The 16,275-nt window shown below is 40.9% G+C and overlaps 1 protein-coding gene across 1 annotated transcript in view; it reads right to left on the bottom strand.

Annotated features, from left to right (window-relative positions):
- LOC104986729 (ATP-binding cassette sub-family A member 3-like) overlaps positions 1–16,275 on the bottom strand; it is a 201,002-nt gene that overhangs the window by 98,986 nt on the left and 85,741 nt on the right. Inside the window, exon 12 of the mRNA XM_010837415.1 lies at positions 5,163–5,291. Within this exon, the coding sequence (XP_010835717.1) occupies positions 5,163–5,291 (129 nt within the window). The remainder of the gene's footprint in view (positions 1–5,162; positions 5,292–16,275) is intronic.

The following is a 16,275-nucleotide window of genomic DNA, read 5'->3' as shown; positions in this document are numbered from 1 at the left end:
ATCACCTCACACAATTTCCATTTTCTTCCTTTCTTCTCCCTGTAGTGAGAAACAGTTAAGATCAAACCTCTTAGAAAAATTCAGTATACAACATAGTATTGTTAACTATAGTCTCATTGCTGTGCATTAGATCTCCAGAAATTATTCTTTGTCCTTAGCTAATACTTTGTTCAATCAATTGACTAACATCTCTGCACTGCCCCTCCATCCCCAGCTCCTGGTAATTACCATTCTATTCTCTGCTCCTATGAGTTTGACTACTTTAGATCCCATGTATAAGTGAGACCATGCAGTATTTGTCATCCTGTATCTAGTTTATTTTACTTAGCATGATGTCCTTTAGGTTAATTCATGTTGTCACAAATGTCAGGACTTTCTTCTTTTTTTACAAGGCTGTCTTCCCTCATAGCTCAGTCGATAAAGAATATGCCTGCAATGCAGGAGACCCGGGTTCAATTCCTGGGTCGAAAGATCCTCTGGATAAGGAAATGGCTACCCACTCCAGTATTCTTGCCTGGAGAATCCCATGAACAGAGGAGCTTGGCGGGCTATAGTCTATGGGATCACAAGAGTTGGACATGACTTAGTGACTAAACAACCATCACATGTAGATACATTACATTTTCTCTATCCGTTTATCTGCTGATGGACATTTCGGTTGTTTCTATCTTGGTTATCATGAATAAGAGTGCAGGTATCTCTTCAACATCCTGATTTTGTATCCTTTGGATATAGACCCGAAAGTGTTAGTGTTGGATCACTGATTAGTTCTTAAATATAATTGAATCTATAGTTTGATAGAGGAGAACATAGGCAAAACACCCTCCGACATAAATCACGGCAGGTTCCTCTATGACCCACATCCCAGAATATTGGAAATAAAAGCAAAAATAAACAAATGGGACCTAATTAAACTTAAAAGCTTCTGCACAACAAAGGAAACTATAAGCCAGGTGAAAGTACAACCTTCAGAATGGGAGAAAATAATAGCAAATGAAGCAACTGACAAACAACTAATCTCAAAAATATACAAACAACTCCTGCAGCTCAATTCCAGAAAAATAAATGACCCAATCAAAAAATGGGCCAAAGGACTAAACAGACATTTCTGCAAAGTTGGCTAACAAACACATGAAAAGATGCTCAACATCACTCATTATCAGAGAAATGCAGATCAAAACCACTATGAGGTACCATTTCATGCTGGTCAGAATGGCTGCTATCCAAAAGTCTACAAGTAATAAATGCTGGAGAGGGTGTGGAGAAAAGGGAACCCTCTTACACTGTTGGTGGGAATGCAAACTAGTACAGCCACTATGGAGAACAGTGTGGAGATTCCTTAAAAAACTGGGAATAGAACTGCCTTATGACCCAGCAATCCCACTGCTGGGCATACACACTGAGGAAACCAGAATTGAAAGAGACACGTGTTCCCCAATGTTCATCGCAGCCCTGTTTATAATAGCCAAGCCATGGAAGCAACCTAGATGTCCATCAGCAGATGAATGGATAAGAAAGCTGTGGTACATATACACAATGGAGTATTACTCAGCCATTAAAAAGAATACATTTGAATCAGTTCTAATGAGGTGGATGAAACTGGAGCCTATTATACAGAGTGAAGTAAGCCAGAAAGAAAAACACCAATACAGTACAATAATGCATATATATGGAATTTAGAAAGATAGTAATGATAACCCTGTATACGAGACAGCAAAAGAGACACAGATGTATAGAACAGTGTTTTTGACTCTGTGGGAGAGGGCGAGGGTGGGATGATTTGGGAGAATGGCATTGAAACATGTATAATATCATATATGAAACGAATTGCCAGTCCAGGTTCAATGCAGGATACAGGATGCTTGGGGCTGGTGCACTGGGATGACCCAGAGGGATGGTATGGGGAGGGGGGTTCAGGTTGGGGAACACATGTACACCCATAGCGGATTCATGTCAATATATGGCAAAACCAATACAATATTGTAAAGTAATTAGCCTCCAATTAAAATAAATAAATTTATATTAAAAAAAAATCAAAAAGTAAATCTTCAGGTTCAGATGATTTTACTACTAAACTTTACCTAACATTTAAAGAATAAATAAATTAAATTAATTATTTAATTAAATAAAAATAAAAAATTCTACATAATTTCTTCCATATAATAGTAGGGGAAGGAACACTTCTCAACTCATTTTATGAAGCCAGTACTACTCTGATACCAAAACAGACAAAGGCAAATCAAAAAGAGGGTACTATAGGTGAACATCCCTCACAAACTTAGTTCTGAACAAAATATTATCAATCCAATTGAACTATATTTTTAAAAAATCCACAACCAAGTGAAATTTATCCTATGAATGTAAGGCTGGCTCAATATTTGAAAATCAATCAATCCACCATGTGTAAAAATAGTCTAAAAGAAGAAAAACCACATACTCATTAATAGATGCAGGAAGAGACTCTGATCAAACAATAAAAACTCTCTGCAAAATCAAAATAGAAACAGTTTCTTCAAGGTGATAAAGATTATATACGTAAAAAAAATTTTAATGAAGAAAGACCAAATTCTTTCCCTATGAGATCAGGAACAAGTCAAGAATGTCCATTCTCAATAATCACATTCATTATCATACTGTCCCTAACCAGTGAAACATGTTAAGAAAAAGAAATAAAGGGCATAGATTGGCACTCATAAAAGAAACCGTCCATATTCTCTGATGACCTGATTGTCTATGTATAAAACCAAGGAATCTACAAAACACTCCTAAACCTAACAAGTGAACTTAGCAGGGTCAGAGGATAATAGGTCAACACACAAATATCAATCATTTTTCTATGTGCAATTAATAAACAACTAGAAATAAAAATTCCTTAAAGTTCCAAATCATGAAATGAAATACACACACACACATTTAAATAGGTACTGGATCTGTATGTGCTCAGTCACTATGTTGTGTTCTACTATTTGCAGACCCGTGGACTGTAGCCCAGCAGGCTCCTCTGTCCATGAGATTTTCCAGGCGAGAATACTAGAGTGGGTTGCCATTTCCTTCTCCAATGGGATCTGTATAATGAAACCTAAAAATGGTGATAACATATATACACTATTATGCATAAAACAGATAGCTAGTGGGAAGCTGCTGTATTGCACATGCAGCTTAGCTTGGTGCTCTGTGATGACCTAGAAGGATGGGACAGGGAGGTGGAAGGGAGGCTCAGAGGGAAGGGATATGTATACATAGAGCTGATTCACTTCATTGTATAGCAGAAACTAAGGTAATATTGTAAAGCAATTATACTACGCTAGGAAAAATCAATGGAGAGGGCAATGGCAACCCACTTCAGTACTCCTGCCTGGAAAATCCCATGGACAGAGGAGCCTGGTAGGCTGCAGTCCATGGGGTCACTAAGAGTCAGATACGACTGAGTGTCTTCACTTTCACTTTTCACTTTCATGCACTGGAGAAGGAAATGGCAACCCACTCCAGTGTTCTTGCTTGGAGAATCCTAGGGATGGAGGAGCCTCGTGGGCTGTCGCCTATGGGGTTGCACAGAGTCGGACACGACTGAAGTGACTTAGCAGCAGCAGCAGGAAAAATCAAAGATCTAATTTAATGAAAAGAGATACTGTGTTTAAGTATTTGAAATCTCAGCATAATAACAATGTTAATTCTCTCCAAAGTGATATGTAGATTTAATGTAATATTTATAAGAATCACAGCAAATTTTTGTAGATATATAAAATATAATACAAAAGATTTTCAGGAAAGGCCAAACAGTTTAATAGATAAAATGCTTTTGGAGAAGAATATAGTTGGATGAATAGCACTATCTATATTGAGACTTTTTGTAAAGAGATATACACATAAGTCAATGGGACAGAAAAGAGTTCAGATATAAGCCAACAGAAGTATGACCACTTGACTTTTGACCAATGCACAAAAGGCAATTGAAAGATGAAAGAGTAGTATTTTCAAAAAATGCTGTTAGAACAATTAGTCATCTACATGCAAAAAATAATATAGATCTAAACTTTACATCTTATACAAAGAGTAACTCAAAATGGATCATAGATATGTGTAATATGTAAAATTACAAAAGTTTAGAAGAAAATATAAAATAAAATCATGTTTTGGGGTCAGGCACAGAGTTCCAGAAAAGACAGCAAGGGCAGGAACATTAAGAAAAACATGATAAATTTGATTTTAATATTTAAAATCTTCTTCTCTGCCAAAGACATTGTCAAGAAAATGAAATGACTAGTTACAGTTTGGGAAAAACATTTGCAAAGAATATCCATCAAAGACATTTATCCAGAATATATAAAGAATTCTCAACAATTCAATAATAAGGAAACAACTCATATTTTTAAAAGAGGGTAGAGGGTCTGAACAAATATGTTATCAAAAAGACTGTAAAAATGCAACTAAGCATAGGAAAATGATCAGCATCATTAGCTATCCACGAAATGACAATTGAAACCACAATTAAACTACATGTCTATTAGAGTGGTTAATTTTAAAAAGTATTAATATCAAATTCTGGCAATTATGTGGAGCAACTGAAATTCTCTTTGCTGGTTGGAGGGCAAAATGGCACTCTGGAGAGCAGTTTAGCAGTTTCTTATAAAGTTAAACACTTAAAATATGATGCAGTACTCCTATTCTGAGAGAAATAAAAGCTGCGTTTGTACATGAAACTCAGAACACATTTATTTATATTCATTATGCTTGGAAACAACCCAGTGTCCTTCAGTTGGTATACTGTGTTACCTCCAAACATGAAATATTACTAAGGAATTAAAAGAAACACACTGCTGATCACACAACAGCATAGAAAAGATCCCAAAGGCACTATGCTCTGTGTAAGTAGATAATCTCTAAAGGTTACATACTATTTGATTCCATTTATATAATATTCTCAACGTGACAAAACAACAGTGATAAAGAATAGACCAGTAGATTTTCCCAGTAGTTATCGGCAGGCGGGGGGCGGGGGGAGTGTGAGAGGGATGACTACAAAGGAAGAGTGTGAGGGAGTGTTTTGGGGTGATGAAACGTCTTGTATCGTGATTGTGCTGATGGTTAAGTGAGTTAAAATTCACAGATCTGTATATTTAAAAAGGTAAATTTACTGTATAATTTTTAAAAATTTGACTCACCATAGAGTAGAAGAAAAGGTGTTCTGATAGTGTCAAGTCATTAAACAATAAGTCGCCCTGTGGGCAAAAGCCCAGATTTTCTCGAATTTCAGTTATATTCTTTGTGATGTCATATCCATCAATAAAAACCTCTCCTCTGGTAGGAGGGTAATGACCTACAAACAAGCCAAAGACATGACAGAACTGAACTTTGGTAAGAAAGCATAAGATGTTGCAAGTTAACACCTCAAATTCAGCCTATTTGTGAATTACTCAAAAGAATTAACACTGTCTCTTGTAAAAGAATAGTTACAGGAAAGTATCAATAGTTACACCTCAGTGGCAGGATTAGCTGTCTTAAATTCCTTTTTATTTTCATTTTTGCTTAAATATATTAATTTTCTACAATGGATTGGGTTATATTGGTAATAAAAACATTTAAATATTTGCTATATTTCAATGTATTTGCATTGCAATCAGTCAATTACTACATATGTGAACCATATTAGGTACTGTGTAGATGCTAAGGAAAACATAAGATCTGGAATATGTAACTTTTGTCCTGAAGAAATTTAAATATTAATAACAATCAGTTCAGGTCTTGTGGGAAATTATTTGATAATATGTAAAAAATGAAACTATAAAACCATTTAAAACACTTGAATCATTGATCCTATTTAAGAATATATTCTTTTTTATTGAGATATTGACATATAACATAGTAATTTCAAGTGTACAATGTGATTTGACATTTGTATATAGTGTGAAATGATGAAGAAAAAAACTAGAGTTAACTAGAGTTAACATCCAGCACCATACAGTTATAATCTTTTTCTTACTGTTAGAACTTAAAGGTTTACTCTCTTAGCAACCTTCAAATTTACAGTACAGTAACTGTAGTCATCATGTTATACATTACAATCCCATGACTTGTTCAGGTTATAACTGGAAGTTTGTACCTTTGACCCCTTTCATCTGTTCAGCCTAGTCCCCATCCCCTGTCTCTGAGAACTACCAATATGTTTTCTGTACTTATGAGTGGCTTAAGTTGTTTTATTTTTTTAGGATTCCACATAAAAGTGAGACTATGTAGCATTTGTCTTTATCTCATTTATTTTGCTTAGTATAATGCCCTTGAGGTCCATCCATGCTATCACAAATGGTCAGATTTGTTTCCTTTTTTATGTCTGAATAATATTTCACTGTACAATATACTACTTCATTCATCTATTTGCACTTTGAACACATTCCCAGGTGATGCTGGTGATGCTGCTGGTCAGAGGACCAGACAGTAAATTAGGGTAAAGGCTAACTTGCTTTGTAAAAGAGGCTGTGAAGAATTTTAAAGGCTTCCCAGGTGGCACTAGTGGTCAAGAATCTGCCTGCTAATGCAGGAGACACGAGAGACATGGGTTTGATGCCTGGCTCAGGAAGATCCCCTGGAGTAGGAAATGGCACACCACTCCAGCATTCTTGCCTGGAAAATTCTATGGGCAGAGGAGCCTGGTGCGCTATATATAGTCCATGGGGTCACAAAGAGTCAGACATGACTAAACAATTGAGACATGAGACATAAAAAAAGCTTAAATAGGACAGAAATTTTGCATTCATATGATAATTCCAAGATGAATTATCCAAGTTGGTAGGAAGATCAACTCCACGTTTTCCTTATCTAATCATCCATCAAAGAATATGTAGGTTTTTCATCTATGTCTTGGCTATTGTAAATAATGCCACAACAAATGTTGATGTGGGGGTGTGCATCTTTCTGAGTTAGTGTTTTCATTTCCTTCAGACATATATGAGAATTGGAATGGCTGAGTGATATGGTTGTTCTATTTTTATTTTATGAGGATCCTCCAAACTATTTTCCATAGTGGCTACAGCAATTTACATTTCCTGAAGGTTCCTTTTTCTCCACATCTCTGGCAATACTTGTTATTTCTTGTATTTTTAATAATAGCCATTCTAACAGATGTAACGGAGAAGGCAATGGCACCCCACTTCATTACTCTTGCCTGGAAAATCCCATGGACGGGGGAGCCTGATGGGTTGCCGTCTATAGCGTCGCAGAGAGTCGGACACGAATGAAGCGACTTAGCAGCAGCAGCAGCAACAGATGTAAAGTTATGTCATTGTGGTTTTGGTTTGCATTTCCCTGATGACAAGTGATGTTGAGCATATTTTCATGTACGTGTTGGCCATCTGTATGTCTTTATGAAAAAATGTCTCTTTAGATCCTCTGTCCATTTTTAATTGCTTTTTTTTTGCTAATGAGTTATAGGAATTCTTCATATATTTTGGATATTAAGTTTGTCAGAAATACATTTTGCAAATATTTTCATTTGGTAGGTTCCTTTTCACTTTACTATGCAAAAGTTTTTTAGTTTGACATAGATACACTTATTTTTTATTTTGTTGCCTTTGCTTTTGGAGTCAAATAGAGAAATTATAGCCAAGACTAATGTCAAGGAACTTGCTGCCTCTTCTATCTTCTGGAGTTTTATGGTTTCAGGTCTTATGTTCATGTCTTAAATGATTTTGAGTTGATTTTAGTATATGATGTAAAACAGTGGTTTTTTCATTCTTTTGCATGTGGCTGTCCAGTTTTTCCAACACGATTTATTGAAGAGATTGTGCTTTCTTCTTAGTTTATTGTTGGCTCCTTTGTCATAAATAATTAGTTGGACATATAAACGTGGGCTTATTTATGGGCTCCCTATTCTGTTCCATTGATTTATGTGTCCATTTCTATGACAATACCATCCTGATTTGATGACTATATTTTTGTAATATTGTTTGAAATCAGGAAGCTTGATGTCTCCAGCTTTGTTCTTTCTCAAGACTCTTTGGATATTTGCAATTTTTTGTGGTTCCATACAATTTTTAGGATTGTTTTGTTGCTGTTAAAAGTGTCACTGAAGTTTTGATAAAATTGCAGTTAACCTGTAGATTGCTTTCATTAATATGGTCATTTTAATGGTATTAATTCTTCCAATCCATGAGCATGAAATATCTTTCATTTATTTGTGTCTTCTTCAATCTGTTTTAATCATGTCTCATACTTTTCATTGTACAGGCGTTCTAACTTCTTTGTTAAATGTATTCCAAAAGTATTTTATTCTTTTTGATGTAATTGTCTTTTTTCTACAGTCCCCTTTCTGATAGTCTGTTATTAGTATATAGAAACAGAACAGATTTTAAAAAATTATTTATTTGACTGTGCCTGGTCTTCATTGCTGCACGCAAATTCTTAATTGCAGCATGTAGGCTATAGTTCCCCAACCAGGGATCAAATCCAGGCTCCTTGCATTGGGAGTGTGGATTGTAGTCACGGGACCACCAGTAAAGTTCCAGAAAAGATTTTTATACATTGATTTTGTATCTTAAAACTTAACTAAATTTGTTTATCAGTACTAATAGTTTTTTGAGATGTCTTTAGTGTTTTATATATATAACCATGTTGTCTGCAAATAGTGACAAATTTACGTTTTCTTTCATGATTTGGATGCTTTTAAATTTCTTTTTCTTGCCTAATTGCTGTAGGTAGCATTTCCAGTATTGTGCTGAATAAGAGTGGCAAAGTGGGTATCCTTGTCTTGTTCCTGACATTAAAAGAAAAACATTCAGCTTTTCTCTGGTGATGATGATATGACGTGTAGGCTTGCAATATGTGGATTTTATTATGTTGAGGTCATTTCCCTCTTACCCACTTTGTTGAGTCTGTATCATAAATGGATGCTCAATGATTTTTCTTCATCTATTTGGATGATTAAAAATATGTGCTCCAAAATGGAAAACTATATTCAAAGATATCTAAATAAGGCTATTTGACTGAAGACTCAAAAAAAAAAAAAAAAGAAAAGAAAATGACTATGTTAATTACAGCATATTACCATATGGCTATTAAAAGGAACATTATATAACAATTAGAAATACCATGTCACTTTGGAAAAGACAAGAACATGGACTATAGAGTATTAGAGAATTTTAATGTGAAATTATGTCCTAAAAAGCAGAACACAAACTGTCATGTTACACAATCAGTTCAGTTCAGTCGCTCAGTCGTGTCTGACTCTTTATGACCCCATGGACTGCAGCACGCCAGGCTTCCTTGTCCATCACCAACTCCCAGAGCTTGCTCAAATTCATGTCCATCAAGTCAGTGATGCCATCTAACCACCTCATCCTCTGTCATCCCCTCTTCTCTTGCCTTCAATCTTTCCCAGCATCAGGGTCTTTTCCAATGAGTCAGTTCTTCGTATCAGGTGGCCAAAGTATTGGAATTTCAGCTTCAGCATCAATCCTTCCATTGAATATTCAGGACTGATTTCCTTTAAGATTGACTGGTTTGATTTCTTTGCAGTCCAAGGGACTCTCAAGAGTCTTCTCAAACATCACAGTTCAAAGCATCAGTTCTTCCACACTCAGTCTTTTTCATGGTCCAACTCTCACATCTATACATGACTACTGGAAAAATTATAGTTTGACCATATAAACCTTTGTTGGCAAAGTAATATCTCTGCTTTTTAAAATGTTGTCTAGGTTTGTTGTAGTTTTTCTTCCAAGGAGCAAGTGTCTTTAATTTCATGGTTGCAGTTACCATCTGCAGTGATTTTGGAGCCCAACAAAATAAAGTCTGTGACTGTTCCCATTGTTTCCCCATCTATTTGCCATGAAGTGATGGGACTGGATGCCATGATCTTGAAATGGAAGCGAGATCAAAGTCCACAATTATAGTAACAACCTTTTGCTTTCCCTTCTGTTAGTTTGTGTTAACAGCTGCTGCTCATCAACCACTGCTTCCACTTCTGTGATCTTGCCTGCCCTTTACCTCCATGGGAACTTGGACTACCTGGGGAGGAGAGGGATCTGAGCTATTTGAGAGGGAAATTAACCCTGTATAAAAGATACTCAGAACAAAGCCAGGGCACTCAGCTTCTGGAGGTGACTCCACTGAGCCTGCACCTGTGCTGAATAAACCTTGCTGCTCTGCATCTTTGAGTGCCGCTTGTCTCTTCCATCGCCACAGTTTCTATAACACTTCCTGGTGCATTGGCTGGGAAGCCGACAACTGAGTTGCCCCTTGCACTACCGTTGTCGGGGAACCGGAGAAAGCTGGGGCTGCTGCCTGGTGACAGACGAATAGATGCTGCCCAGGCCATTTGCCAGATCCCAACTCACTTGAAATGTGCCAGCCTCAGCCCATGCCACTTCCTGAACTGACTCAGGAGAGCAGAAGCGGGTTCCAGGACAGCACGTCAGATGAGTGAGTGTCCCGGGGATATCTGACAGAATCAGGACTCACCGTATGGTGGAAGGGGGGCCTGATCACCTCCCAGTGACAGGAGAGTCACTCAGAATAGGGTTTGTTCCCTTGGGTGGTCTGTCAATTCTGGTGTGTGTGGGAGAGTGACTGAGCTGAGAGCCAGCTCTCCACCATCTTCCAACTACGGAGCCTGAGTGGATCCTAACCTGCGTTTCCATGGTGATCTCATATGGCTCAGGGCAGTGCCAGCCTCTGGGGGATTTAATCCCTCCCTGTGAGGCTGGTCCGGGTCTGGTGTTTATACCGACCTGCCAATGCTAAGAGGTGCCTAAATCTCCGTAAGGGGAGCAGCCAGGTGGGCGAAAGTGAGTGTCTCCCTTTGTTTTGTTGCGCAACACTGCCTCAGGGTGGGAACTTTCACATAATGGGCAACCTGACTTCTAAACCCAGTGTCTTAGAGTATATGGTGAAGAATTTTAAGAAAGGATTGTTGGGGCTTCCCTCGTAGCTCAGCTGGTAAAGAATCCACCTGCAATGCAGGAGACCTGTGTTCAATTCCTGGGTAGGGAAGATCCACTGGAGAAGGGATAGGCCACCCACTCCAGTATTCTTGGACTTCCCTTGTGGCTCAGCTGGTAAAGAATCCACCCGCAATATGGGAGACCTGGCTTCGATCCCTGGGTTGAGAAGATCTCCTGGAGAAGGGAAAGGTTACTCACTCCAGTATTCTGGCCTGGAGAATTCCATAGACAGTATAGTCCATAGGATCACAGAGAGTTGGACATGACGGAGTGACCTTCACTTTCACTTTTCTCTGGGGATTATGGTGTAAAATTGAGTCTTGAAAAACTGTACACACTTTGTACCCTGGAGTGGCCCTCCTTTGGGGTTGTATGGCCCTCAGGAGGGACCTTAGATGTGCCCATAGTCTGAGCAGTGCATAGTCATAATGGGAGACCCTGGCCACCTGGACCAATTCCCATATATCAATCAATGTTCGGATATTGCCCAGTTAAGGCCCCTTTGGGTTCAATTCTATCCCACAGCTCAGAGACAGTGTAAGGTCCTACAAAGCAAAGGACCTTGCACTGAGAAGGAACCACCTATCCTCCAGGGTGAGGCTAAAGAAATGCCTCCAATGCCCCCACCTTAAATCCTCATGGCTCCCTCGCTGAAAGCAGCAGATCTGCATTTACCAGACCGTCCACTGCCTTCTGTTTCACCTCTTCCTCCTGATGCTCCTGAAGCTATTGTGTCCCCACGGCATGCCACCCCAAAACCAATGGGTAGATGCCTCCAGTCTACCTCAGCAGTGCTACAAATGTCCTTATGAGAGACTTAAGGGCTGCAGCGCTTTCCTGCCGATGGGCCCTACAAGAGGGAGGACCCATCTTTTAATACGGCCTTTTTCCACGACTGATCTCCTTAAATGGAAACATCACACCCCCTTGTACTCTGAAAAGCCCCAAGTGATGGTTGATCTCGTAGAATCCATCTTCCAGACGCACTGCCCAACCTGTGTAGACTGCCAGCAGTTTCTCCTCACCCTATTCAATACAGAGAGCACCAACGAGTCAGAAAGTGGCTCCAGGCCAATGCCCCAGGGGGTCAATTAGACAGGGACAACTGGGCTCAGGAGAATTTCCTGAAGGAACAGCCTCACTGGTACCCCAACACTGAGAGGGTAAGAAACCAGCTGGAGAGGTATTGACAGGCCCTCCTACAGGGGGTAAAAGCTGGGGCTAAGAAGCCTACTAACATGGCTAAGATCACTGAGGTGCTGCAAAAGCCAGATGAAAGCCCAGTCACTTTCTACGAAAGGCTGTGTGAGGCCTTTTGGGTCTTCACCCCTTTGTTCCTGAAGCCCCTGAAAATCAGTGGATGATAAATGCAGTCTTTGTGGGACAGGCTCAATCGGACATTGGAAAAAAAATTACAGAGTTAGAAGGGTTTGCAGGTAAAAATGCCACAGAACTGCTAGAAATAGCCATCAAAGTCTTTGTCAATTGTGAACAAACAGCATGCTGAGAAGCAGAAAAGAAGATGAAGCTAGAAGCCACACTCTTGGCAGGTGCCCTGTCAAAGCCTGCACCCCCTGGCAGGACCGCCCCATAAGGCAAGAGATCCAGATCCGAAAAAGAGAGTTCCCCTCAGCCGAGATCAGTGTGCCTATTCCAAGGAAAAGGAACACTGGAAAAATAACTGCCCCAGTTGCCCTGAAAAGAAAACCAAAGCTGCCGGCCCCCCAAACCAATATCAACCTGAGCCATCCAGCACTAATCTGACTGGGCTAGCTGGAGCAGAATCCAAGTACTGAGGACTGGGCTCTCTTCAACTGGGCCCCCAAGAGCCCATGATCAGAATTAAAGTAGGGGGCCATCCAGTGGACTTTATGGTGGATACAGGCACTGAGAATTCAATGGTCACCCAGTAGATAGGCCACTTCCTGGGAAAAGAAACTACCTTCATTGCGGCCACAGGTGTCCAGACCCATGGGCCGTTTTGCAGTCCTCGACAATGTCAACTGGGCGACCTGCCCAACTGCCCTGTTCCCTTGATAGGAAGAGACCTGCTTGCTAAGATGGGGGCCCAGATTTCCTTTTCTGTTGACAGGTCAACTCAGCTAAAGCTAGCAGGACTGCCCTCCTCCTTGATTATGATTCTTGTTGTAAGGAGAGAAGAAGAATGGCACCTGTATTCTTCCCCTCCAGGAGAAAGGACCATTCCTCCTGAATTACACACTGAGTACCCACTAGTTTGGGCCAAGAAAAATCCTCTAGGTCTGGCAAAACACTATGCTCCCATCCTGATTTATCGGAAACTGGGACCTCAGCCTGTAAAACTGTGACAGTATCCAATGCCCTGGGAGGCCTGATTGGGAATCCAGGCTCATTGACACAGACTACACCAACACAGATTTCAGATGAAATGCCAGTCACCCTGGAACACCCCATTACTACCTGTGAAGAAGATAGGGATGCATGACTACCATCTGGTTCAGGACTTAAGAGCTGTAAACAAGGCAACAACTAGTCTGCACCTGGCAGTGTCTAATCCGTACACTCTGCTAGGACTGATCCCTTCCACAGCCAAATGGTTTACTTGCTTGGACTTAAAAGATGTCTTCTTCTGCCTCTGAGTTGCACCTGTCAGCCAACCACTATTTGCCTTTGAATGGGAAAAAACCACACACAGGAAACAAGGAACAGCTCTCTTGGACAAGGCTTCCTCAGGGGCTCAAGAACTCCCCTATTCTCTTCAGTGGAGCTTTGGCCACCGACTTGGATAAATTACACTGTGTCCTGCTGCAATATGTCGATGGCCTTCTGCTGGCCAGCACAACACAGGTTTGATGCTTAGAAGGAACAAAGGGCCCCCTCTCCTTGTTCATGGAAGCTGGGTACCAGGTATCAAATAAAAAGGCACAAATCTGTAAAAGAAGAGTCAAATATCTAGGTTTCAACATCACGTGGGGCCGGCGAAGCTCAAAACTGAAAGGAAAGAAGCAGTTTGTGCCATCCCTACCCCTACCACTCGCCAGAAGGTCCGCAAGTTCCTGGGAGCAGCAGGATTCTGCAGGATATGGATTCCTGGATTTTCAGACCTGGCTAGGTGCCTATATTAGGCTCTGAAAGGGGAGGAAAAGGCTTCCCTTAAAAGGGGGCCAAGCCAAGAGGAGGCATATCAAACAGTTAAGGCAAAAATCTCCGAGGTTCCAGCCCTAAAGCTTCCTAATGTAACCAGAGAGTTCAGTCTCTGTTCATGACAAGAACAAAATGGCCTTGGGAATCTTGACCCAAGAATTCGGACCTTGGCAAAGGCTGGTGGCCTACTTGTCTAAACAGATCAATTTGGTTGTGGCTGGGCCACCCTGCCTCCAAGCACTCGCAGCCACTACCTTGCTAGTAAGGGAGGTTGACAGATTAACACTGGGGCAAAACCTAAATGTTAAGGTCCCACACTCAGTTGTAATCCTGATGGACATAGCTGAGGCCACCATTGGCTCATGCATGCACAGATGACTCAATATCAAGGGTTACTACGTGAAAATTCATGGGTAAAACTGGAAGTTGTATGGACTCTAAACACAGCTACCTTCTTACCAGATGAAACAGGGCCCTTGGACCATGACTGCTTGGAAATACTAGATGAAGCATTTTTTACTAGACCAGATCTGACTGACAAGCCACTCAACAACACAGACCTGGTCCTATATACTGATGGTAGCAGCTTCATGGAAAATGGGAAGAGGATGGCTGGGTATGATGAGGTGTCTGATTCTGAAGTGGGAGAAGCAGAGGTGCTTCCTCAAGGATGGTTAGTGCAGAGAGTGGAGTTATGGGCATTAATCAGGGCACTGGAACTCAGCCAGGACCAGTGAGTCAACATCTATACTGATTTGTGGTATGCTTTTGTTACTCTACATGTCCACGGAGCCTTACACAAGGAAAGAGGACTCCTTACAGCAGAAGGAAAAGGCATTAAAAACCAAACCCAAAATCCTGAAACTTCTGGAAGTAGTATGGGAACCAAAAGAAGTGGCAGTTGTCCACTGCAAAGGCCACCAGAAGGGAGGTGACCCGGTGGCCAAAGGGAACTGCCACATTGGTGCAGCCACCAAGGAGGCTTCCTGGGGACAGCCACCAGACAAACCGAAAGTCCTGCTAGCCCTGAAGATACGCATTGCCCCTAGGTACTCTCCTGAGGAGGCAAAATGGATAAAAAAGGAACGGGGAACCAAGGCCAAGACGGAATGGTGGGTCACACAGGACCACAAAGTCTATGTTCCAGAACAGCTAGCCTACAAGCTGGTCCACCAGCAACATAAACTGACTCATATGGGCAAGACCACCTTAGAGACTTTGCAAGGTGGGTACTATCTCATTGCTGCCTCCCCACACTCTGTTCTTCTGTCTCCCAGCAATGTGTAACCTGTTTACAAAGTAATGCCTGCCAGAGGCCTAGTAGGCCAGCAGGGACACAACATTGTGGACTATCCCCCTTTGAGGGTATGGAAGTAGATTTCACTGAAATCACCCCAAGTCGAGGATTTAGATACTTTTTAGTTTTTATCTGCACCTTTTCAGGCTGGGTGGGAAAGCCTTTCCTACCCGAACTGAAAAAGCAAGAGAAGTATCCAAGGCATTCCTGAAAGACATTGTCCTCAGGTATGGAATGTCTCTGACCACAGGGTCGGACAATGGACTGGCATTTGTAGCTGAGACAGTATAACAGGTGGCAAAGGCTTTGAAAATCCAGTGGAAATTGCATACTGCCTGCCGTCCCCAGAGCTCAGGGAAAGTGGAAAGCATGAATGAACTCTCAAGCAAACCCTAGAAAAACTGCCAGGAGACCAGCTTACATGTTGACATGTTGACCAGCTTACAGTAGACATGTTACCTGTGGCCCTCTTAAAGGTGAAGTGTTCAGCCCGGGCAGGGATAGGGTTTTCACCATTTGAAATTCTGTATGGACAACCACTCTCTCTAGTCAACTTAAGGGGGTACACCAGAGAGCTGGGGAACTTGGACTTACATAGGCAGCTACAAGGATTAGGACACCCAATCTCTCAAATACATGAATGGACAGTTGATAGAATACCCATATCCTTAGGCATAACAGTACATCCCACCAACCAGGGAATCAAGAATGGGTAAAGGATTGGAAAAAAGAGCCTTTAAAACCCATGTGGAAAGGGCCCTATTCTGTAATCTTAACTACTCCACTGCTCTCAGGGTGGCAGGAATAGGCAACTTGGATCCATTACTCCAGAGTCAAACCCGCAAGTTTGTCTGATAGCTGATAGAAGTGGGAAATGGCCCTCAGTCTAGAGCAATCCCTGTGCCTGACCTTGCAAAGAAGGAA

This window comes from Bison bison, unplaced genomic scaffold (assembly GCF_000754665.1).
Source record: "Bison bison bison isolate TAMUID 2011002044 unplaced genomic scaffold, Bison_UMD1.0 scf7180017864072, whole genome shotgun sequence".
Lineage (NCBI taxonomy): Eukaryota > Metazoa > Chordata > Mammalia > Artiodactyla > Bovidae > Bison > Bison bison.
Note: the sequence above shows the minus strand (reverse complement) of the source record. Positions and strands in the feature narration are given on the sequence as shown.